Source organism: Lontra canadensis, unplaced genomic scaffold (assembly GCF_010015895.1).
Source record: "Lontra canadensis isolate GAN:19392208 unplaced genomic scaffold, GSC_riverotter_1.0 scaffold13, whole genome shotgun sequence".
Taxonomy (NCBI): Eukaryota; Metazoa; Chordata; class Mammalia; order Carnivora; family Mustelidae; genus Lontra; species Lontra canadensis.
This window is the reverse complement of record NW_022631007.1, coordinates 27,619,144-27,645,551: the sequence shown is the minus strand read 5'-3', so window position 1 is coordinate 27,645,551 and position 26,408 is coordinate 27,619,144. Positions and strand designations below refer to the sequence as shown.

The window sequence follows — 26,408 nt, the reverse complement described above, 5'->3', positions numbered from 1 at the left end:
AAAAAAAAAAAAAAAAAAAAAAAAAAAGAAAACAACCTAATTTTGAAAATGTCCAAAACCTTAACAGCTCACCAAAAAAAAGATATACAGGTGAAAAATATGCTATGAAAAGATATTCTACAACTTATGTCATCAGGGAACTGCAAATTAAAACAATAAGAGACCACCATACACCTGTTAGAATGGCCAAAATCCAAAAAATAAAAAATAAATAAAAAATTAAAAAAGCCTGACAACCCCAAATGCACGTGAGAATGTAGCACAACAAGAATTCTTATTCATTGCTTGTGGGAATGCAGAAACGGTACTGCCCCTTTGAAAGGAAGTTGTCAATTTTTCATAAAACTAAACATACTCTTTGGACGCCTGGGTGGCTCAATTGGTTGGACGACTGCCTTCGGCTCAGGTCATGATCCCAGAGTCCCGGGATCGAGTCCCGCATTGGGCTCCCAGCTCCACGGGGAGTCTGCTTCTCCCTCTGACCTTCTCCTCGCTCATGCTCTCTCTCACTGCCTCTCTCTCAAATAAATAAATAAAATCTTTAAAAAAACAAAAAAAACTAAACATACTCTTAACCATATGAGCCAGCATTCACGCTTCTTGGTATTCACCCAAAGGTGTTAAAAACTTATGTCCACACAAAAATTGGCACACAGCTGTTTACAAAAGACCTATTCATAACTGCCAAACCTGAAAACAACCAAGATGTCCTTTGGTGCGTGAAGGGATAAACAAATTGTGGTGCATTCAGACAATGGAATATTATTCAGCACTAAAAAGAAATAAGCTATTAAGTCATGAAAAAGACATGGAGAAACATGAAATGCGTAATTATTAAGTGAAAACGCCAGCAGGAAAAGGCTGCATACTATAGGATTCCAACGATATGATCTTCCAACAAAGGCAAAACCATGGAGATTGTAACTACAAAGGTGAGTAGTTGTCAGAGGTTCAAGATGGGGTGCATGTGATGGACGGAATGGAGCACAGAGGATTTTTAGGGCAGTGAAAATACATTAGGATACCATAATGATGGATACATGTCATTATATGTTTGCCCAAACTCAGAATGTCTAACACCAAGAATGTGAACTTTGGAATTTGGGTGATGATGGCATGCCAATGTAGGTTCACTGGTTGTGACAAATGTCCCACTGTGATGGGGGATGTCTATAATGGGAAGGCTGAGCATGTGTGGGGGCAGGGGTGTATGAGACACCTCCAGACGTTTCACTTAGTTTTGCTGTGAACTGCTCTTTTTTAAAAATTCTATCAAAAAAACAGTAAGTGACCTCATCAACTGCCACTTAGGACCTTTGACCAATAAAGGAAGATCTGGTTGGTGATAAAAGTGATAAGAAAGTCACACCTCCCTGGAAGAGTTTCTTAAATTTTATTTCTCAGAACACTTGTGCAAACAAAGGGTTCCATGTGTAACTATTTGCCAGCTACTCTCCATTAGCCACCAGAGGCAAAGCTTACTGGGTTCAACACACCAGGCCTGGATAATGAAGATTTTCCCCATGGTCCCAGTTTTCCCTTTGTAAGTCACTCTGGTTCTTACTGAGCTCGCCTCTGGAGATCCCCATTCTGTGTTCCCTTCAGCTTTCCAGTGCACACCTTTGCCCCTCCACCTAGAACACAGCCAGCCATTCCTGCACCCCCACCCAAACACACTTGTTTCATGACCAGCTTGAGGATTCAAGATGGCACATCAAGCTTTCTTTCCCATCTATTTCTACTTTAACATTCATCAGTGTTAACTACAGGTACCATAGCGTCCATGGGCTTCTGTTACTTCTGTCTGAGAAGCAGAAATGATCGAAAAGAAGAGAGTCCCACCACTGCTCTCCCTGCCTCCATCTGTTTTCCTTCTTTCTTTCCCTTTCTTTCTTGCTTTCTTTCTTTCTTTCTTTTTTAAGATTTCACCTATTTATTTGACAGAGAGAGAGAGATCACAAGAAGGCAGAGAGGCAGGCAGCATGGGGGTGGGTGGGGGGAGAAGCAGGCTCCCCGCTGAGCAGAGAGCCCAACACAGGGCTCGATCCCAGGACCCTGAGATCATGACCCGAGCCTAAGGCAGAGGCTTAACCCACTGAGCCACCCAGGCGTACCCCCCATCTGTTTTCTTGAGGTAAAAAGACTCATTTCTGAGCATAGCACTGGGGTTTGTTCTCGCCGCCATCTGACACCACCACAGGGTGCAGCTGACGCGGCTGTAAGTGTGAGTGGATAAAGCCTCCAGTCATCATTAACCGCAGGCGGTGGGAAACATGCAGCAAAAATGCCAAGAGGCTGAGAACATGGCAGAGTGACAGGAGCACAGAGAAGAAGGGTAGAGGGATGCCTGGGTGGCTTAGTCGGTCAAGCGTCTGCCTTTGGCTCAGGTCATGATCCCGGGGTCCTAGCATAGAGCCCCACATTGGGCTCCCTTCTCAGCTGGGAGCCTGCTTCTCCTTCTCCCTCTGCCCCTTCCCCCTGCTTGTGTGCTCTCTCTCTCTCTCTCTCAAATAAATAAAATCTTAAAAAAAAGAAAGAAAGAAAGAAAGAAAAGTAGCGTTGAGAAGGCCCCTGACAAACCCAGCTTAAAATATACTCCCCTTTGCTCACTGCCTAATGATAGCAAAGCCCTGACAGAGAGACAGGACCTTAATTATAAAGAATCAATTCTCTCTAGATATGGGGGAAACTATGTTTCTAACTTTAAAAATGTAAGGTACCATTACATTGAAATGGCTTATGTGTCCATTACTATTTTCAACCAATCACATGGGTCTGATGACTGCTAATTACTAAACTCCTATCCATTTTAACAGGGTAACTGAAAGAAGTGATTAGTTCCTATTTCCAAGGCTTCCATAGGGAAACAAGGACAAGAAACAAAGACAAGGAGCTCTGGGAATGTCAGGGAAGAGACATGCAATGAACGTCTGTGCAGAGGGAGAAGGAAACACAGTGCTACAAGTGTTTGGAGCAAGAAGTTACTTCTCACAGGGGGAAAAGGAGAGACACAAAGGAAGGCTGGCTGAAGCAAAAGATGTAGGCCACACATGAGGTCAAGTCCGATAGAAGTTCTGACCTCAGGAACTGGGAGGGGAATAAAGTGAAGGGAAAGTGGAACATCGCACTGGTTTAGAGCATAGCAGTGACTTGGTCAAAGGCCATTCAACGGGGAAAAAGATTGTCTTTTCAGTAAATAGCACCAGTTCAATTGGATAACCACATGTAAAAGAATGACGTTGACTCCATCTCAAAACATGTATGAAAAATCAACATAGTCATAAGTATTTGTGGCTTTAGATTAGGCAATAGTGTCTTAGAGCATCAAAAGGACAGCGACAAAATAAACTGGACTACATCAAAGTTAAAAACTTGTGCTTGAAACAACAGTTATCAAGAAGGTGAAGACAATTCACAGAATGATAGGGAATTTGTATACTGCATAACTTGTAATTAGAATAGAAAAAGCATTATTACAACTTAATAATAAAACTACAAGGAGATGCCAGTTCACATGCAGTAGGACAGTTGTAATTTAAAAAAAAAAAAAAAAGACGGACAACAATTGTTGAAAAGAATGTGGAGAAACTGGAAATCTCGCTGTTGCAGTAACTTTGGAAAATATTTTGGCAGTGCTCCAAAATCTGATTCAGCAATTCTATCCCTAGGTATATAAACCCAAGAAAGGAAAAAGATATATGCACACAAAAATGCACACACAAATGTTCATAACGTTATTATTTAAAAAAACCAAAAAGTAGAAATCCAAATGTCCACATGCTAAAGAACGGATTTTTAAATGAGGTGTATACATACAATAAAACATTAGGTAATGAAATGGAATGAAGTACTGATACATACCACATACAAAGTGGATGAACCTAGAAAACACTGTTACATAAAAGAAGTCGGTCACAAGAGCCCACGTTACAGGACTCCATTTATATGAAATGCCTGGAATAGGCGATTCAGAGACAGAAAGTAGATTACTGTTTGCTTAGGGCTGCGGGATGGTGGATTAGGGAGAGGGGGAGGGAAGTAGGTAGGAATGTGGAGTAATTGCTAATGTGAATGGGTTTTTTTTAAGGGAGATAAAAAGGTTCTAAAATTAGACTGTGGCAATGGTTGCACAACCCTGTGAAAATGCTAAAAATGCTGAACTGTAAACTTTAAATGGGTGAATTATATGATATGTAATACATCACAATAAAGCTGTTTTTAAAAAATGCAATGGGATAAATCACAATGGAAAAGTACGTAACTTTGAACGGAGAGAACAAAAAAACTTTAGTAAGTCATAAAACACTTATAAACATAGTTAAATGGAAAACAATGATCTGGGGAAATGTTTTTGTGACATACATGACTGATAGTCTTAAAGCAAATAACAGGAAAGCTATGATGATCCAGTAAGAAATACATATTGCCCAAGTAGAACATTAGATGAATACCACAAAAAAGTCCCCAAAGAAAAAAGTACCAATGACTGGTAAGTATATCATAATCCATTCTCCATATTAGTATCCACCCAGTTATCCCACCTGCATAGTCTATCCAATGAAAATATTAGAGATGCCTTTAAATATTAATATAAAAGAATGTTCTTCTACTGCTCTTTATTTGGTGGAAAACTGGGAACGTCTTATACGCAGTGCTCAGGCAAATGGTCAAATCCATCACATCTACTACAAAACGGCAGGAAAGCCACTGAACCGAGTGTCAAAAGAGGTGGTCTTTCTGGGGGTATGAGGAAACCCAGATTTACTGGTACCTTTATTTAGTACATTTTTGTAATGTCTTTTCCTCCTCAAATATTACTTCTAAAATTTAAAAACTACAGCTACTATCAGTGTATTAAAAAAGAATATGTGATTATCTCCTATAATTCTAATTCCTTACCAGTGGCTTTCAAACTTTGCTACATATTAGAATCACCTGGGAAGTTATTTTTGTTTGTTTTTAAATCCCAATGCCCAGGCCATACTTCATATACATTAAATCAGAATCTCTGAAGGCAGACCCAGACATGGGTCTTCTTTAAAACTCTGGGGCATGTCAGAGGCACGGACAAAGTGTATATGGGTGAACCAGGATCACAGGTGTGGAAATAAAGGGCACTCAGAAAGGTCCTCAGGTTCACAGTGGAGCAAAGGAATGCACGTGGGTTCAGTGTGTAAACACAGAACAACAGAGTGTGTGTGTCCGGGTCACGGCTGGGCGTGGCAGTGAGGCAGAGGCAGCCGCCTACTCCTTGGAGGAGGCTATCAGATAACAAGTCTCTGGGATTAAACAAAGAATGTTTTCCTATTCACCACAGCAGGAGGAACTGTCCTTGATGAAAATCAGAGCCCCAATTGTGGCCCACACCACTTAGGTGAAAGCAGGGCCTCACACTAGCCCAGTGCTACAGGCAGGCCTGGGCTGGGACTGTGCATTTCCTGAGTTATTCTCTCCCCTCCCCCATCAAAAAGCCTCACAGAGGCATGTGGGTACATGAAGCCCATAGCCTCCTGTTGTGCATGTAACCAGAACACAAAGCCCCGTCATTTACAGCTCATGTGTCAACAATGAACAGGCAGAACAATGCAGAGTGGCATCAGAGAACATGCTGGGGACAGAGCGGGGACCTGGGCGTAGGCCAAAGCTCCACCAGTAACTTCCACACTGGGGCAAGTTCCATGCCTTCCATACCTGCAAAGAGGCCTGGCACCGATGGTCTGACCTGGTCCGGAGGCCTCGCCAACTCAAAAATGTCTATGATCCAGGGACGCCTGCAACTCTTGACCTCAGGGTTGTGAGTTCAAGCCCCACATTGGGTGTAGAGATTACTTAAAAATAAAATCTTTAAAAAAAAAATAGAAAATGTTTATGATCTTCCCCACATGATAGAGAGTGTGGTTGTAGCTAAAACTAGAGGCCAGCTGAGTGTTTTTTCTGACCGTGAACTTGATCTGACTCAGCTGCGATCATTCCCCTGACACAGTATCATGGAAGGAAAGAAAATGGGAATTGTCTGAGCAGTGCAGACAGAAGGGAAGTTCAAAAAGAGGAAGGTGACAGGAGGACTTCTCTCAGCCCCTTCTATCTAATTCGGACAAAGCACTGCACCAGCACTTATCCATCTGAGATGGTTCCCAGAAGACTGTTAACTTCAAAAAGAAGCCTCTCAAAGAATGCGGGAGGGAATGTGAAATCAATACAGCTTTTCTGGAAAGTGACTGGGCGGTATGCACCAAGAATCTTTAAAAACACAGTCCATTTAGTTCAATAATTCCACTTCTGGGAACTTGCCACTCTTACAATATCAGATGTGCACAAAAATTACTGGACAAGTACAATCACATCAGGAACTCTGGAGACTGGGTGCACAATAATGTGAATGAACTTTACACAGCTGGGCTACACATTTAAAATTAGTTAAGATGGTAAATTCTGTTACTTGTATTTTACCACAATTAAAATTTCTGAATTCGTAGGTACTGAACAGCAAAAACAAAGCAAAATATCTTGGCTCCTGCTACAATTTAAAAACCTGAAAAGTAACAAATACCCAACAACTGGAAATTAGTTAAAAATCAACCATGGAATAGTGAAACAAAAGACATTAAATCTCAAGTTCTTCAAGCAAACTGAAAATTGTTCATGATATTATATTAAGTGAAAAAAGGCCATGCACGTGTGGTTTCAGTCTCGATGAACCACCCTGGTGCTCCCTTGATGAAGTAGAATAAAAAAATCTTTTTAAACAAAAGCGCTAATTTTCTATAAGAAACACTTGCAGGGTGAGAAAGGGAGGGCCTGGACAGACAATTAACTTATGGTCCAAGAATCAAAGGGCAGAATGACTTCCACTTCACAGCCTGTCAACTTGGAGGTTTCTCCCTTAAAGAAACAGCCAGCCAGGGCGGTTTCCAAAATGGCTACAGCAAGAAATGGACATGGAAGCGAGTGAAAGGGCTGGCACCAGCAAGTCTTGCCACACAAGCACAGATGAAAAAAGCAGTATCCCCCACTTTCCACCCTCTACTGCTGTACCATCACAGTATTTTAAAAGTGTGCTTCCCGTTCATGCCCTACCTTTGGAGTGTTGCATAATGGGCGCAAAGTAATCTGGGAAATATAATCCAAATATAAAGTAACTAATGATATTACTAATAAATAAACCACAGGAAATAGGCTTTGTTTTCTCTGGAAGACAAAAGGATACATTACAAATATTAATGAATTCTTAATCCAAAAAAGCTTGCAACCACCACAGGACTATAATGGATACTGGCCCTTGTTTTCTTTACCAGCAAATGTAGTTTCCATTCCAGGGGGGAAATAAATTGAAACAAAACCCAAAAACTGCATCTTTAGACCAACAAGTGAAAAAATATAACTATATGGAACAAGGTAGTATGAGAGCAAATAATATTACCGAGCAATATGAGTGGAATGTAAGAAACTCAACCATGAAAAATGCAGGGTCACATTATTGCAAGGTTAATGAAATTGTCTCTGGCCCAGAGTTCCCAAGGCCCGAGAGCTAATCACCTATTGTATTAAAATACAAGCTTTCATTAAAACAGGCTACTTGGAGAGCCTATTATAGGGGTTTATAGTCTTTGACCTTTGCTAGAAGTTTCAGTCCCTGACAGTTTCTTGATTAGCATCAATTAGTGAAGAGTTTCTATCCAAACAAGTAAAACAGGTTTAAATTTTCTTACCTTTTTTTTTTTTTTTTTAAATGCACCTTCTTAAACAAAAGAGAGAGAAAAGGGTCTTATCATACAAATGAGAACAGAAGTCATCACGGTAATTCAGAGATGGTTCTGAATGATGACAAGATCCTAAAGCCCAGCCCGGCTGGTGTAAGGGGAGTGCAGGAGGGAGGGCTCAGTGCCTATGGGCACAGCACGCACATACCGTATTTACTGTATCATTAGCAACAACAGTGTGAGCTTTTTAAATAGATGGCTATTTTTAAATCCAATGCACATTCACAACCATATGCCAACTAATTTTACAGGCAGGTAGAACACTCGGTCTCTGGATACGTTTCTAACAATATGGCTTAAACAGAAACCTATGAGCATTAGACATTGTGGAAAAACATTGTTTATTGTCTGATGTACTCTGAGTCATTGCCATTTTTAAGCAAGCATATCTGCCCTTAGCTTCCCTTTTGAATTAAAATTGCCAAGATAATGAAGGCAAATCACTACTGTGAGACATGAATTTGCTGCACAAATTTGGGCGAAGCATAAACATGGCTCTGTTAGAGAAGGATCTGCTTAGTGTATTTAATTTGGACCCAAGGCATCTAATATGGAGAATATTCGCTTCTATCCATTAAAAGTTTGAATGTCACACAACTACTCCCTTCTGTTCATAAGGCCTTGCCTTGCAAAGAACTCAGCAGAAATAAATTTTATTCCTATGGAGAAAATCAAACTATACAATATTTTCTCAAAACTAAAATACCAAATTTGGTCAGGCCTCCTCAGGGCTTTCTGGCCCGTGAGAGCCTGTGGCCTCTGAGAACCTTCTGGATAGCCATCCCTTCCGTGTTCACCATGACATTCATCACTACTTAGCAGCCCACTAACACCCCACAAAATAAACACACCGTAGCTATGAGAGGATGGATATGCTAACCTCACTGTCATCATTTTGCCATATACACACGCACATAAGATCACTATGTGTTACACCTTAAACTTATGAGTTGTAGTTGTGTATCTCAACAGAGCTGCAAAAATCAAGTTAAAGATTAAAAAGATTCAAGTCCCACTAAAACAAACATCTGTTAATAATAAAATTCTCAGGTGCCTGGGTGGCTCAGTGGGTTAAAGCCTCTGCCTTTGGCTCAGGTCATGATCTCAGGGTCCTGGGATCAAGTCCCGCATCCGGCTCTCTGCTCAGCAGGGAACCTGCTTCCCCCCCACCACCAACCCCCCTACAACGTGCGCCCACCCCTGCCTGCCTCTGCCTACTTGGGATCTCTCTCTCTCTCTGTCAAATAAATAAAATCTTTAAAATAATAATAATAATAATAATAACATTAATAAAATTCTCTCTGAAATACATATTCCCTAGGCTCTTAGGTAGTCTCACCAGACCTAAGGCCCAAGCAGCATCAATTCATTTGCAGCAGCACAGACTATTAGGAGAGCAAATTCTACCAAAGGTCGAATCTCTGCACTTAGCACTTGCATTACCCTCAACCAAGGTCCCCTAAGAATCCAGATAGGGGGGCACCTGGGTGGCTTACTCAGTTAAGCATCTGTCTGCCTTTGGCTCAGGTCATGATCCCAGGGTTAAAGAGTCTGCCTTCGGCTCAGAGCATAATCTCAAGGTCCTGGGATCAAGCTCCATGTCTGGCTTACTGAACCAGCTTCTCCCCCTCCCCCCTGCTCATGCTCTCTCGCACACACTCTCTCTCTCAAATAAATAAAATCCAGAGAGGTTCAAAATTCTCTTATCGGTTTTATATAGATGAAGTATACTCAAGGAAGCCATCAGGCCTATCCACGCCCATCAGACACAGGCTACACATAAAACACTGATTCAACGGGAAAAGGACAAATGACAGGGCTGATAAAGGAAAAAGTAAAATGCTGTCTGTGCACAATTTGTAGGGAGAAGATAACTCCAATGGAGTAACCATCAAGAAAGGCAGTGTGGGAACCACAATTTGAAAGAAGGGAAGAAATCTGACCAAGAGATATAGTGGTAGGGAACGGCAAAGAGAAAGAAGGACATTCCAGGAATTTCCCCAAATACTGATAAACAGGTCAAATTCCTTGGCACAGGAAATTGCTTCATACCAAAAGGGTTTCCAAGTTCCAGCTAATGACTGGATTGTAAACAATGCTGTCCAAAATAAGAAAGCTCTAGAACAATAAAGCGTTTTGGACACTTACCAATTCATAGCACCATTTCTAACACTCAGAGCCTCAAGGTTTGCTTTCTAAATTTTGTCACCACACAAACTGCAAATATCCGCTAAAAGATTCAGAAATCATGACTATTACGTGTCAAGTAATACAAATACTTATGAAACCAGAAAAACAGATTCCAATTTTATAGCCCCAGGACATATTTTAGACCAATTCCAAATTCATTTATGTGTATGTGAGAAGAATCCTTACCCCCTACGTCCCCCCATATGGTCAACAAAGGCCCCAAACTATACTGCCCTCACTAAACAAATGCTCAGCAAACCTAAAACATCAGAGGAATGCTCATGATTGCAGGTTTCCAGAGGCTTTCCTCACTTCTGAACCATAACCTCTCAAAGTTAAGTAACATTTGGTTTTCACTGGTAATGTTAAGTGCAAAAATTTGGTCATGATGAGGGAAGCCAAAATACTTTAAAACAAGTAATCTGTAAGACCCCTGCTCCCACCCCTTTACAAATCTGAATTTTCAAAAAATTTATAATTGTTCCAATGCTGGGTGATGTAAGCAAAGAAAGGACATCAGTTTGTAACACTAGGCAGTAATAAATGAACTGTTGTCAGATTACCCTTGCCAAAATCCAGAACTTCTAAATGTACCACAGTGAGTTTAGATTATAGCATTCCCAAATTCATGACCAAGAAAACAAGACCAATGATTAACATCAATATTGATAAAAAGATCTTGAATATTTATAAAAGTCTAGCCGAGCAATCAAAAGTTTATATACAGGCTGAACTAAAGAAATGAGTGTATTCAAATCATAACTTTCTTTTTTAAGATTTTCCTCTTCCAGAAATTACTGTAACAAAGAAAACAACTTCCCAGAAAATTCCTTATAAGCACCAGTTTGCTTCATTTCAATAAAAGCATTACATATATAACCAAGCTAGTTTGGGTGCTATTTGGTTGTTCAGTTACCTGGAGATTTTTTATTTGATCTTGATTGCACTGAGTGAGTCTGTCGAGGCAGCAGAGGCGATGAAGGTAGAGACATGGAGACACCTTTGGCCAAGCTCACCCTGTAGGTGTCCTCTGCTACAGGGAGGCTGCTCACGGAAAAGTCGCCACCATGGCCAGAGGGCAGGACTTGGGGGGACGTCTCTGGACCAAAGTCACCTCCTGGAGTGAAGAGAGAAAAACCTGAATTTAGATCATCAATTATAGGTAGATTAATTCCTAAGAACTACAATCTTAGAATATAATTCCCATATGTCTTATGTGTATGTTGTTTTTCTTAATAGTTTCTTTTTTATTTCTACCATTCTTAGAGAACTTTTTACCATGTGAGAGAAAATTCAAGTTTCACCACTCAAGTATCAATGAACTCCATACCTCATACCCTTTTCTGTATCTTATCAACTAGCCCAGTTTTACTCCTAACAATGGGTCCAGAAAGCCACCAATCTAAGATTAGATTTTTTTTTAAGATTTTATTTATTTATTTGAGAGAGAGGTAGCAAGAGAGAGCAAGAGCAGGGAGGAGAGGGAGAAGCAGACCCCCGCTGAGCAGGGAGCCCAATGAGGGGCTTGATCCCAGGACCCTGGGACCAAGACTTGAGCCAAAGGCAGACGTTTATCCAACTGAGCAACCCACGCACCACCGAGATTAGATTTTTTTTTTTTTTAAGACTTATTTTTTTGAGAGAGTACATGAACAGGGAGGGGGACAGATCTCAAGCAGACTTCCTGCCTGCTGGGCACAGAGTCTGATGCCGGACTCGTTCATCGGATCGTGTGGTTATGACCTGACCTGAAATCAAAAGCTGGATGCTTAACCGACTGAGCCACCCATGCATCCCTTGAGATTAGATTAAGACCAAGTATGAATGATCCGTAAGAAACTATGATTTCAGCTCAAGTAAGGGAGGGGATCTTACATAGGTATCATAGAATAGATTCAAACACCCAGATGCTTTCCAGAACTCCCTGGCTTCCCGCCACTTCTCTCCAATAAGAGAACCCAAGGGAGAGTCTCCCAACTTCAACATTTCTCCCCATACCACAGACCTCTTCTCTCATCAGATCCACACCACAATCCCCACAGCACAGCAACCACCTTCCTACAACTCGACCAGCCCAACTCTTAGTCATGGGACTGGAAACAGGATTCACTGATGAAGCAGGTTCTCCCTGGAATTCAGCCCCTAAATGAACTTAAGGACAAACAAGCTTACTATCACGAAATTAGATACTCTAGTGTAAGCAGATCCAACGACAAAATACAGAGGACACAATTACAGTATAGAGAGGACAAAAGGAAGAGTATGTTGGCTAAGATCAGCCTCTCTGGAAAAGATACAGCTGGTCCTCAAGCATTCTGATAATAAGCTCTCCTCTATTGCTCCTCCCCCATCCATCCCTTCCTCCCCTCCTGAGTGCATTAAGAAGCAACTGAGGCTGGGTGAGGAGGGAAGGTAAACCATTGCCCTGATGATGAAAACATCTACAAGTTCTAATTTTATATACAGCAGAGCTAGAAAAAATACAGGAAGCTTTTCATAAGCAAACTAGTCTCTCTGCTAACTACTACCCAACTGGTCCTTACCAGACCTTCCTGACTCTGAAAAACCAAGCCTTGGATTTGAATCGGAAGCTCAACTGTTGTCAGTCTTTGTGTACCAGACTCAAAAGAGACGTGACCTAAACTCTCAAGTTCGAATTGTGTCACTGTGCTCATTCATCATGTTGGGAGGTATGAAAATAAGTAGTCACCCCGTGCACAGATGGGGGGTGAGACTGGGGTTAAAACAGGCAGACAGGCTCATGCCTGGCTTTCAAATGCAACTCAGAACCAGCAGAGCTGTGAATGGAAAAGCCATGGGTCCCACAATAGGTAAGTGTGCAACATCAGAAAGGTCATTTGAGTCTCCCCTGGGCCAGCTATGCCTGAGGGTTTGTTGTTTTTTTTTTTTTTTAAGATTTTATTTTTATTTATTTGAGAGAGAATGACAGAGAGAGAGCAAAAGAGGGGTAAGTCAGAGGGAGAAGCAGGCTCCCCACCAAGCAGGAAGCCCAACAGGGAACTCAATCCTGGGACTCCAGGATCATGACCTGAGCTAAAGGCAGTTGCCTAACCAGCTGAGCCACCCAGACACCCACTTCAGCGGGTTTTAACAGACTTGGGAAATTAAAGATTTATCACTAAATGTCCAAGCGACTGGTATTTGAAAAAATAAACAGAATTACCAGGAAACCCTCACTAGAATTTTCAAAAACAAGAATATCCACACAAACGTTCTGTCCCTGGGGGAAGGAAGCTGGAATTAGTGGAAATCCTTATATCCTAAATCTATGTGAACAGCAGCAGGGCCCCAGTCTGGTCCTCCTATAACCCTCGCTCGCCCTGCTTCCTGATCTGCACTGTAAGAAGCCACCACCAATGGCCAGGACCCCGGAGCTGCTCTTACACCCCTGGAGATCAGCCAGAAATCCTTTAAAACTACCTCCTTGAGATCTTGAGCCAGGACATGAGGTTTCCCTGCTGCCTCTCTGGTGATCTCTGTCTGTGGAAGGGAACTTAAGGCACCGCTGGGGGTATACCGTAAAGCAAACGCCCACTGGGGCCGAGCAAGCTGCACACTAGGGAGATTTGAGAAAGCAGAGGGAAGGAGAGCAGTCTTCTCTGGTCCCGTCTCTGGAACACGTGACCACCACCACACTGGGTGGGGAATGCAAGGAGGCGCTATGCCTACAAGAATGGGGCCTGGTTGCCTGATGTCCTGGATATCTGGCAAGGAACACTAGGAGATGGAGAAGAACTTGGAAAGCACGGAGGCCACAGCCCCAAAGGGCACGCACAGAGGAGGTGGGGGGCACCTCGAAGAGGTTACCCATGTGGTTTGCCCTGTGGCTGTCCTCATACTATCTAAATCATAGACCTGCTAGTTCAACAGCTAGCTTGGCCTGAGAGGAGCAGGTGCTGTGACAAGGTACCATCTTCCCTACTCACACACAACTATTTCCAACCTGTAACAACAACAACAAACCCGAGACGCCTGGGGGGCTCTGTTGATTAAGCATCTGCCTTCGGCTCAGGTCATGATCTCAGGGTCCTAGGAATGAGTCCCGTACTGGGCTCCCTGCTCAGCGGGGAGCCTGCTTCTCTCTCTGCTCTCTCGCTGACAAATAAATCTTAAAAAAAAAAAAAAAGAAAAAGAAAAGCAAACCCCAAACCAGACTTCAAGCCCCTTAATTTGTGGGGACACAACAAAATTAGGGAGAAATGTATCTATTATGACAACACCAGAAAAAAATAGTAAACCTTGTTACTGAAAAAAGGTTTATTTTCTTAAATACTTAGTATTCTCCAATGTGATACAAGCAAAAAACTGGGGAATGAAGGGTAAAAGAAAATTAGAGAGTTATCTAATTACAAAATCTGCCCTTAAACTTTGTTTATATCAAGCAAAGCAAATATTTTCATTAACTCCAAGTATGGTGAGGATGTTTCCAAAGCAGGCCGTAACCATGAGGACCTCCAGCCTCCGGAAGAGCTGCACTCTGACACTGTGATTTTATGTGGTCTGCAATAAAACGACACTTGGAGTTGGGGCTCGGGAAGGAAGGGTTTCTATTTCAAGTTTACTTTGACATCTCATCGTAATATCAATCCCAAACATGCTGTCCTGTTGCTTTGTTTTTCAGACAAAGTGAAAGACCCCGAACTTCCAGCTCCCTTTTACTAGAAAGGCACAAAGCAGGAAGCCAAGTTTTACCTATGAACAGGCAGCATGAAACGAGTGGGGTGATCCGGCATCCTAGAAGCCGGAGGCAGCATCCTGGAGCCTGGTGCTTTAACTTCACGCGAGCTAAGGCGTTCAGGTCAACATAAATCCAAGAGCAACACAAGGACGCAGACGATGCCAGTGGCAGAGAGCGAAAATTTCTTAGGGGCATCCACAAGAGTTATCCAACATTGGTTCTGGGCAACATGACACCAGAAATTCTCTGGCTGACTTGACATTCCTCAGCAGATGCTCCAGGAGATTTCGAGAAGAATTAAAACCATTTCACTGAAAAAACGGGCACTGTGAGCACAGTCCCCTAGCGCTGGTGTTCTTTGAACTGTGACCTATTTTCTTCCCTCCTCCATTAAGTGATGAGATACACTCGGATCGCCCTTCCTATTGGTATGGCAGAAATGCCAGCCCTGGTAGGCTGAGGCGCCCTCTCCAGAGTAGGAAAATCATGTTATCAACTACCCATGATCTGCAGGGCCGCCTCCGGTCCCACCAGCAGGTGTTTCCCATGGAACGCTGATGGATACCCAACGTGCCTTCAGTCTCAGAGAGCATCCAGTCCAATCAGACTGCTTCACAGACAGGAAGCTGGAACGTGGAGGTTAACTATGGGAGCAGGGGCCACATACCTAGAATGACCTCCTTTCCCAATTCCTGCAACTGGCCAGCTCACTGCTCTACACATTTAAGGACTTTATTTCGAAAAAAAATGGAGGTCCCCAAAACAGACATGATTTTAAATTAAGACATCTTTAAAGGGTCAGAACATTTTGCTTTTAAGGATTAAGCTTTGCAGGTCATGTACAGCCACTATTATACACACCCACACACACGTACTTTTCTTATTTTAAAATCACCACTTCTTTGAGTTCTGAAAATAAAAGACCATAAAGGGCATAGGGGCATAAGGTTCTTCCCATGTGTCATAAATATAACTACATACATACATATGCACATACTATAAATTCAAGTCATAGTTTACAAAGATAATGGAATTCTCAAAAGGGATTAAAGCCATCCAATAAGGCATTTTAAACTGGCAGAAATGGCTTTTAATAATAGTTCTTTATTTTAAAATTTTTTCACTGGTACAGTCTTTGAAAAGGGATTTAAGTTCATAATGGAAGAAAATGCAAATCTGGGAGATGATGAATGTTTAAAGGTGTCTATGCAGCACGGCAATGTCCAACGTTACAGATTAAAGTAAATGGAGTGCAGGATTAGAGAAAGCTTTAAAACAACAACAACAACAAAAAAAACGAGGGCAAAGAAGCTAGGGAGATGAAAGCAAAATTGCATTTCACAAAGAACAGACCTGAGAAAGGCAAGGGGGAGCTTAGACATTCAGGTAAATAGGTCTGCAGATGCAGGAAATAAGATTTCCATTTATTGTGCCATTGAAGTGACTAGGTGGAGAGGGGAGGGGGACAGAAGCTCAGAATAGAAAGAAAAGATGTTCTGTTTATCCAGTTCCAGAAAACAGGACTTGTGCAATACATTTAACTGGGGCATTAAATGTGTTAGGGCATCCTTTGTGCAGTCCCTGCCTGGGAGCACATTCATGTTTCCTAAACATATTTCCCATCATAAGGCTTTATAACCACATAACTCATATAGATTTACAGAAACCTAGAAAATTGGAAAAGATTTCCTCCCACAAGATCCAAGTATCATTCCGGGAGCCTCTGGAAGGCCTCTCTGCAACTGAAAGCATTTTACGCTGTTTTATGTCTTACAGGATCTTCCCCCAAGTAACCAGCCAGAGCTACTGATTGTTAATGTACATTTCCAAAAAGAGAGTTAAGATAAATGTATCCAAGAAAGCAGTTTTCCAGAACATTATTCAGAATCGTGACTAAGACTCAACACTGCCAAGATGCGACAAAGCAGCGAACTCCCACCCTCCCCCAGTGTAGAAAAACCTGGTTAACGGGACAAGTTTATCCATTTGCCTTCAAAAACCCACCAACCAGATTCTAACTGGAGATCAGTAAATACTGTGTACTTCACAATTTTACTCTCAATTTTCAGTGGTTAGAGAACCAAATGTATTTTGCCCTGACCCAGGTAATGGGGAAAGAGACTGGCATTTGCTCTCTTATTGTCAAAATTCTCCTTTAAGCAGGTCACCAGGAAAGAGTTTCTAAGCTTAAAAAATGCCAAGACCTCAGAGCACCTGGGTGTCTCATTGGGTTAAGCATCTGCCTTCAGCTCAGGTCATGATCCCAGGGTCCTGGAGTCCCTGCCTCGGGCTCCGTGGTCGGCAGGGAGCCTGCTTCTCCCTCTCCCCTGCCCCTGCTCATGTGCTTCTGCACTCTCTCTAATTAATAAAATAAATCAAATCTTAAAAAAAAAAAAAAAGATACAAGGCCTCAAAAATGTCCACCCCTAAGCCCTGGAGGGGAGGGGTGGTATTTCAACACAATAAATGCTTTCCTTGGAGTACTATGCGTTAGGACAGGGTTCAAGGCACTTTATAACCATTATCTCCTATCCTCACAAGGACCTTGAAAGTGGGTGTTGTTTTCATGCTCCTCTGACAACGAGACCCCCACACAGAAAGCAGCGGGTATCCTGTTCACAGACACTGGCCAACGGCAAAAGCAGAGTCTGAATCCAGGAGGTCCGATCCAGAATCCATTCTGCTACCCTGAAAAAGGCTACTGAGCTAGGTCTTTCAACATTACATCATTTTGAATACTTAACAGGGAATGCCAAAAATAGTATATATAGGTCTATACCCAGTAGCAGGCCACCGTGAGAAGAAACCTGTTCCCTCATCTATTTTCACGTTTCGTGCCGGCTGGTTAATTAGCTCCACAGCACTCCTGGATCATTTCATTTGGGAGGCACCCGGGCCCAGATCGTTAATTTTCTTTCCGTCAGTCACACCTTATGCTGTCACCATACAAGAAAAGTGGATCCGAGATAGATGTTTAGTCACCAAGCACCTGAAATAGTTTCTTCTCCTCTTCCTTTGCGTTCTAAGTTCCTTTAACTCCTGCAGCCTTTGGGCCTGCTCTCTCTGCCCAGGGTGGAGGCACTGAGTGCCGCTCCCACCCCATCCAACCAAGAAGCTCGCCACTCGGCCTGGCCCAGGTGAAGAAGAAAGGAGTGGGCCGTTTGCAGTCAAAAGCAAGCTGGTATCTGCATGGAATCCTTTACTCCCCATTTCCTTGTCAGGGGTACTCAGAGCCCCAAGCCCCGTGGAATACGCCCCACACAGACTGGGCGGATCTGCCAGGCCTGCCGCTCCCAAAGCCACAGTTCCCAGGCCCCGCACACAGGGAAGCCGCCGGACCCACGGAGGCTGTCAGAGCAGCGCTGGGGTGTGTCTCAGGCTCTGGCAACTCTCTTCCCTGAGTGCCTCTCAGGCCTGGCCAGGGCTGAGAACCACCAAGGCAGCAAGGCAGACAAATAATATTTATGCCCCTCTCCAAAGATAGGTGAGAGAGATGAAAAAGGAAAGAAACTTGAGGGAATACTCCATCATACAGATGATTAAAATAGAATGTACATTCCTTTAGTGTGTGTGCGTGTGTGTTTATGTACGCCTCTCTATATACACATGCGCATATACACTGTATCCTTATGTATATATGAAAAATGTAAACGTACACAGTTGTACGTGAGCGGAGGGTCTCTAGAAGGACACACAGGAACTGGCAGCAGTGGCTGCTTCCGGGAAAGGAAGCGCACCAAGGAGGAGCATGAATGGGAGGATTACACTTTTACACAGTTCACATTTTATGTGCCTATGTTTCCTGTAAATATTTTAAATTTGCATTCCCTAGGACGGCATTGTCTAGATACAAAGATCGAAAGTCTAAATGGGTCACCCACCATGGCCTGACTTGGCAAATGGGTGAAATAAAGATCAATCCCACAAAGACCATTCAAAGTGCTGGTGTGGGGGGCTGACTGCCAGGTGGTGAGTTTATTTTCGATGGCTGAAGTGGACGCAGTACGGGGAAAGCACTAGGGGACCCTGTTCCAAAGGAAGTGGGGTTCTCAGTCTCACTGAGCACACATGCCCCCCCCCCATCATGGATGGGCTCTGTGTAGGCACACACTCCATTTCTCCTCTGCCCACCCTGCATTCGGGCTCACTTCCAGTCCAGGGCATCTCCATCGCTGGTGGGGGAGTGTGGGCATGCCTGTGGTTGTGGCACACACAGAGTAATCAGATGTCTACCAGGGAGAGGGCAGGAAGAGGGAAAGACAGGCTAAACAGGCTACAGAGGGTAGGAGGAAAGCAGGGGCTGCAAAGGCTAGGAATGAGGCAGGACAAAACCAAGGAATATGGGGGTACAAGGAAAAGGGGGAGTAGCCAGGAGTGCAGTGGGTGGGGTGGTGGTAGGCTAAAGGTGATAAAAGCAGAAAATCCCATTTCCTTTAAAGCTGCTAGCAAAACTTCTCCCAAGATCCCGATAAGATACTTGTAACTACAAAGTAAAAGAAAAACTCATAAATGCAAAAAGCATACAGAAAGATAAGGGAGTGCCAGAAAAGGAAAGAATTCCCAATAATGTTAAGGGTAACAACAGGGCAATTTTGTTATTGCAACAACTGAGGGCCTAAGTGCACTTAGCCCACGGGGTTAGGGAGCGATCCAGGCCCTCACCCTGGCATCCACTCCTGTCTTTGCCCCACGCCCACCAGCAGGAAGCAACAGATCCATGTGGGTAAAACAGGGCTGACTAGTCTCTACCTCTTTGATAAAAAGCCTCCCCCTCAAACCTGAAGTAATAAATGGTGGGAGAATGAGGGAACACACAGCTTATGAAAGAGAGGAAAGGGAGTATCTTTCTGAAGACTCAAAAGAAAAAAGGTAGAAGAATTCATTCCATGAAGGGCATGGCATCCTCAAAAGAATACAGAAGAACATGGCCTTCTAGATCCTTCTGCACTGCATTTCTTTCTTATTTTCTCTATACACCACACTCAGATTAAAAATAAGGGAAGAAAAGCAAGGAATTTAAAAAGCTGTCACCAGATTATGATCCACATTCCAGGCATAGAAGAGTAGAATTCACACTACAGAATATCGACTCCATGATGAAGAACACTTGAAGAAGTCTCCCAGATGCAGAGACGCGTGGTCAACATTTTAGTGACGTAAGATTACAGACAGGAAAAACAAAAGGTGTTTCTGAGAAGCAATGAGGACATGACCATTTCAAAACCTAAAAACAAATTTTTTTTTTAATTAAAGTGTGCAGATAAAAAAGGACTCCCCATACCCTGGGCTGTGTCCCTGAAGGGAACACACCTGGTGTTCATCCTGGCATAGGATGAACTCTGGACTGTAGTCATACCTGGACTTATCCTGGCAAAACTAGGTTGATAATTTTTTCTTAACCATAAAAATCTGGGTAAATATAGAGTTTAAAAAAAAAAAGTTCATGGGCTGCAAAACCACAGATTTTCAAAGGAACAAGAACCCAACTGCCCTCTCTTAGGTCCTCAGGCTGCTGTAACAGTATACCACACCCTGAGTGGCTTAAACAACAGAAGGTTATTCTGTCCCATATCTGGAGGCTTTGAGTCCACAACTAAGGTGTCCAACAGGGCCAGGCTCTCTCTAAAGGCTCCAGGAGAGAATCGAACCCATGCCTCTCTTGGTTTGTGGTACTGCCTGTTATCTTTGGCTTGTAGATACATCACTCTAATCTCTGCCTCTGTCGTCACACAGCATCATCCCCAGTGTCTGTGCTTTTCTTCTAAGGGCGGTACTAATAAATTAGGGCCCCCGCTAATCCAGTATGACCTCGTTTTACCTCTGTTACATCTATGAAGACCCTACTTCCAAATAAGGTCACCTGCACAGGCACTGAGGGTTAGAACTTCAACATCTTTTGGGGGGTGGGGGGAGACACAATTCAACCCACAACACTCTTCCTCTCTAGTACCAAAACCAGAGATCGAAAGCAACACCTACAAAACTTGAAGGGAATAGAGAGACCAAACCTTATAAAAACCACACCCAGTTTTCTGTTAAGTATAATATCAACCAAAGAACAGTCTCAGATATTCAAAGGCTCAGAAAATACCCAGCTCATTTATCCTTCTTGAAAAAATAAAAAAGCCTCTTAAGAACCAAAATTAACTTTTCAACAGTGAAGATGTTATCATTAAGTGGACAAAGTGGGGAGGGCTATAAACTATAGCCCAAGCCCAGTCTTCAAACACTTCACTCAACTGTCCCTCTTCTGCTTCCACTCCCTTCTCATTCAGGAAATGTGGTTTTTGAACCATATCCTTCACTCCATAGTGCAGAAACAATCTCTTACCTTATCTGGCAACCTCTTAAAAAAATAGTGCCCTGTGCCAGAACTACAAACAATGGCTAACATTTTTTGCAATGGTTGTGACACTGGGCAGAAAAAGCTCTCCCACACGCCCAACCCCCCCAACCTCTAAAGAAGCAGAAGAGCACAGAACACCACAACCACCATCTTCATTGCCAAAGAACCGAAATTACGAAAAAGGAAAATTTGAGTTTATCAGATGATCAACATTTTTAAAGACATATGGAAGAAACATTTAAGCCAGTATACACAGTCTTGTATATGTGATGACAATAGGAAAATATGTACAACTAAAAGCTAGAAGGAGGTTCGATACAATGTTGATGGTTATTCTTATGGGGGTGGAAACAGCAACCGTTGTTCCCTTTTACATTTTTGGTTTGACATATGTTCTGACATTTTTATAATGAGAATATTTTAGAAGAAAACATACTTTATTTTCCATTAAACATTTATTTGATACATTTGTATCCATTTCTTTCTACATTGGGAGGTTTCCCCTGCAAGCCCCTCTCTTGGACACCTGCCAAGTTATCACTCTCATGAAGCCCCTTCCTCAGGAAGGAGGATTCACCTTTCCTTTATCTGGGCACTCATCCACCTGGTTCAGACTTGCCTTTGTCTGTGTAGCTCAAACTGTCCATAGCCATCTCTTCCCCAGGGCTTACAGACATAGAATGGTCTGCTTTACTGACTGCTCTCACAGTGAAGGTCTGGACTGGCTTCCTCTTACAGTCACTGTGTGGCTCAAGATCCAGTTCCTTATTCTATATACTCTGTCTGTCGTACCACACTGGCTACTATACAAAGTAGTACGTAGTACTGTATGCAACATACAAAGGAACCGCACTGCCCCAGCTCTATCTACATGCCTGACTTCTCTGCTTACAACTTTCAATCTATAACCAATCACTCCTTAACATTAAACTCTCCTGGGGTGTCTGGGTGGCTCAATAGGTTAAGTGTCTGCCTTCAGCTCAGGTTGTGATCTTGAGGTCCTGGGATGGAGTCCAGCGCCAGGCTCCCTTGCTCAAGGAGAAGTCTGTTTCTCCCTCTGCCCCTCCCCCTGCTCATGCTCGTCCTCTCTCTCTCTCTCTCTCTCTCTCGCTCGCTCTCTCTCAAATAAAGAAAATCTTTAAAATAAATGACCTTTCTCAAAAACAACATCCTGAATATAACTTCTTACAACATAGAAAACTCTTTTTCTGTAGGTCTTGGGTGTTATGTTAAGAATGATGAGGGTAGGACCACCATGCTGCCCATCTCACATCCATGTGAATGGTGCCCTGGACCAGCAAGGAGGTGGCCCCCGGGACTGAATATCCAACTCCTAAAGCCATTCTCTACCTCAGTTACACGTTCAGCCCCCTACGACTGCTGGAGCCCACTTACCCTTGAATTTCATGTTAAAGCAAGTACCCAAGTAACACATCAGGACTTCCACTGAGTTCTCTATTCTAACTATAAATGTATGTTCACCAAATGTATCTGTCCAAATAATAATGAGGGTGATCAAGTTAGTAGTAAAGCTCTACGCCCTATACCAGACCTAGCTAATAAGCACTTTACATATATTAGCTTATTTTTATATTTTATATTTTATATTTATATAAAATTTATATTATATTTTATATTTAATTTTTATATTTTATATTTTATTTTTTCACCCTGTTCCATTTGCTGTCATTGTCCCTGGGCTACAGATGAGAAAACTAATGCTTAGGGAGGCTACTATGTAAGCTGCCTAGGGCCCCACAGCCCACAAGTGGTAGATCTGGATTTGAACCGAGGCAGTCTGAGCCATGTCCGAGCTCTTCATCACGGCTGTACGCTGGCTTGCCTTTGTAACAGTGGGTCCCCTGACCAAGGTGCGTACCAAGCACAGAATGCTGTTAGGTGCTTAAGAAATTCTGACCGTCATCCACAGATAATTTAGCGAGTCATCTTTCTCTGAATGGTAATCATCGGGAACATTCTGTCACATTGAACACGATGACATTTTGGGGGTGGAAAAATAAGTGGAAGGGAAAAAGACTTTTAGAACAATGCCAAAACCAGCACATCACCCCCTCACTAACTACTCGAATCCAAACTCTGGCCATCCCACCCGCATTGCTGCTGCCAACAGGCGTCATCACAAGAGAAAAGGACAAGAGGGAGCTGCTTCCATTTATCTTATTTCAACTCCTTAGAAGGAAAATGGGATCTATAAACATTTAGGGGGAAATACCTCCAAGTTTCTAGGCAGCACTGAAAGTTTCTTCCCCACAAACACACGTTAAAAATGCTATATAACCAATTCAGCACACATTCTAGAAAAAAGCAGACTAAGTCAATTGTGTACATGTGGCTGTTTAACAAGATCCTTTCTAGGCCTGTACGGGGGGGCGGGGGGGGCAGGGAGTGGAGAGAGAGAATGAGAAGACTACATTTTCTGTATCTATTATTTTTTTTGCTATATTGCTGCTCCACTAGCACCACAGAGGAGGAGAGGGGGAAAAAAGGCAGCGTTGCTCAGTTTTCAAAACAGCAGCCTCAATGACATGTCTGGTACCATATCTTAGCAACAATGTCAATATTGTCTCGCCACAACTAACCATATTAACATTCCACTCTAATCATGATTTCTCAAATATAAAATGGAATGAGCATTACTCTATTCATTCTCTGAGCATCGCTCTGGGAAATACAGTCCTCCAACAGTTTCTATAACATTGTATGTCAATTAAGCATCAAAATTATATTCAATAGCTATCACTTCCTGTGTATTAACTTGGAAGCATGAGAATACGCAAATATTGATGAAGAATCGACATAAACACAAGAACCAAATAAAACATACTGACAAATTGCTTTGATGAAACCCTGTCCCTGGTTATTTCTGGAATGGAACCCTTGTCACTCATCTCCTTGTAGAGCTACATTTCTGTATTTCCAGTCCTTTGGAGGGCTGCCAAGAACAGGGTTGACAAGATAATGGGGGAGCTCCTTCTTGAGACCAGGAGTTCTCCCAGTCACATATATGTACTTCTGCCATGGCTGGCTGAGGCCGGCCCTGCACAGCATCCTAATGGTTCTCAAACCTGGCTAACCATTCAAAAAGCACTACAAACTCCCACCGCAGGTGGGAATTTGATTCACAAATGCTTTCGGGGAAGCAGCCAGGTTTAGGAATCCATGCGCTGGACAACTATGCAAAAGCCCATTCTGACAAAGACAAGAACACCAGATCACACAGGCACCGCACCTTCGAGTGCACACACATCTTCTCAGATACCAAGGCCTTCTGGTGATGGATCCTTGTGTTAGGGGCTTAAACCTTTTCTTTTCCCCTTCCCTGCCCAGGCAGCACATGCCATCCCAGACTGCTGAGAGCAACTGCCCCCACAGCACTCTGCAAAGGCCAGACCCCTCACCACGGCTCTCCTCTGTCCGCACCAGATGAAATGGCTCAGTTGTGTCTGCCACACAGGCAAGGAAACAAAACTATCCAAGACTAAAGCCTAAAGGGATCAAAGGAGGGGTGTTGGGTGGAAGAGTCCAAATGACACAGAAAGTGCTATCAGTCATAGCAAGAGCAGATGTAAAATGCTTACGATGGTCCAGGCACTGTTCTAAGCCCTGTAACTCACAGGATCCTCAGGACAACCAACCACCCTAGGAGAGAGAAACCGTCATTAACCCCGTGTTGCAGATAGAGAAGCTTACACAGCTTCCGGCTGCTACATTACAGAGGACATCGGCTTTGGAGACAGACAAACGGGTTCGAGTCTTGGCTCTGCCACTGAGTAACTGCACAGTAATTAAACTAGCTCTTTAATCTCTACTAATAAGCTATTGATTATGTGGGCTAACTATTTACAGGAATTTAGCACATGGATACATAGTAAATACTCAAAGAACAACTTGCATCAGTGCTGCCCTATTCTCTCCCAGGGGGTTCACTTCCTAGCTTCTCTACTATGTCTGAGGAAGAAAAAGAGATCTCACCCCTCCCTCAAAACATCTGGGTATCAAAAGTTCCTGATATAAATTTAAATATTTACAGGAGTAAATTTGATTTCCTTACTTGACAGGCATTTCCCCAAACCAAGGATATCATGTAGTAAAAGTGAAACAAATTCCCCTGAAGTTAAAAAAAAAAAAACCACACACACACACACACACAAACAAAACCTTCATTTCATTTGACCTTTATCATTACTGTATGGCAGATTATTACCTTCATTTTATAGGCAAGAAAACAGAAGTTCAGAAAAACGAAACACTTGTTCTAAAGGAGCCAGCAGCTACATCAAACTGGACCTTCAGGAACAAGTTTCCTGACACCAAGCCAGCAGACTGCTCGTTCATCTTTGAGATGCTGCTTCCATGAAATCAGACGGGATCTGAAGTACTGTTTGGGGAGTCCAATAACCATGGAAACCATGTAATGGATGGAGGGGGAGGAAACTCCAGAATCTCTAATCTTCATAATCTTAGAGCTAAGGATGTAGCTTTAAGAGGTTTAATAAGATTAGCAGCATCAAAACTCTCCTACAAAGCAGGGAAAGAAAGAGAGCTGACCTCCCTGAAAGAATGATGTGTAACCTCTCAGTTTTCAACACTGAACGTACAGATTTAAAACAAAATCCCTCACTTAATCCTACCAAAAATGAAGTATGAAATATACATGAATCTTTTTTAGGTTTTATAATTCAAAATTAAACATGACATGTGTGATTTGCTTAGAACTCTAGCTGGTAAACAATTAATGGTTAACCACTTACCAGAATATTAAAACAGATCCTAAACTCAACAACAACAAAAAATAGATAAGCATACAGGCAGGACAGAGAAACAAATTTAAATCTCTCTGACAAATATTTATATAACATATATGTTGCGTCAAGCATAGATTTAAGCACTTTATAAATATTAACTCATTTAATCCTCATAAGTGACCCATGAGGCACAGAAAATTTAAGTAATTGGCTCATTTTCACACAGCTGGTAAACTATGGCACCAGGCTACAAATTCAGGCAGTAAGATTTCACACGGCCAATAAACACAAAAATGCACTTGAATTCATTCTGAAGAATTACTTAATTAAAACAATGAGATACAATTTTTGCCTACCACATTACAAAGATGAAATAATTTGATTATAACCACTGGTGTTAAGTGTGTAAATATGTATTCTCATCTACTGAAAATGGAACTGGCAATTTTTAATGCCACCTTTCTGAAGGGCAATTTGACAAAAATCTAGGAAGATTGTAAATGAACAAACTTTTTAACCAACAATCAATAGGAGAATAATGAAATAAATTATGAGCTATCTGTCCAATGTAATATTGAGCAAATTTTGAAAAACCTATCAGTGTGTGCTAATATGAAAAATGTCTAAAACTGCAATCAAATTTACAA

At 42.5% G+C, this 26,408-nt stretch overlaps 1 protein-coding gene across 7 annotated transcripts in view; it reads right to left on the bottom strand.

The window, feature by feature from the left end:
• TANC1 (tetratricopeptide repeat, ankyrin repeat and coiled-coil containing 1) overlaps nucleotides 1–26,408 on the bottom strand; it is a 239,731-nt gene that overhangs the window by 127,299 nt on the left and 86,024 nt on the right. For all 7 annotated transcript variants that reach the window (XM_032857876.1, XM_032857872.1, XM_032857874.1 and 4 more), the window contains exon 3: nucleotides 10,867–11,067. In XM_032857876.1, coding sequence (XP_032713767.1) covers nucleotides 10,867–11,067 — 201 coding nt within the window. The remainder of the gene's footprint in view (nucleotides 1–10,866; nucleotides 11,068–26,408) is intronic.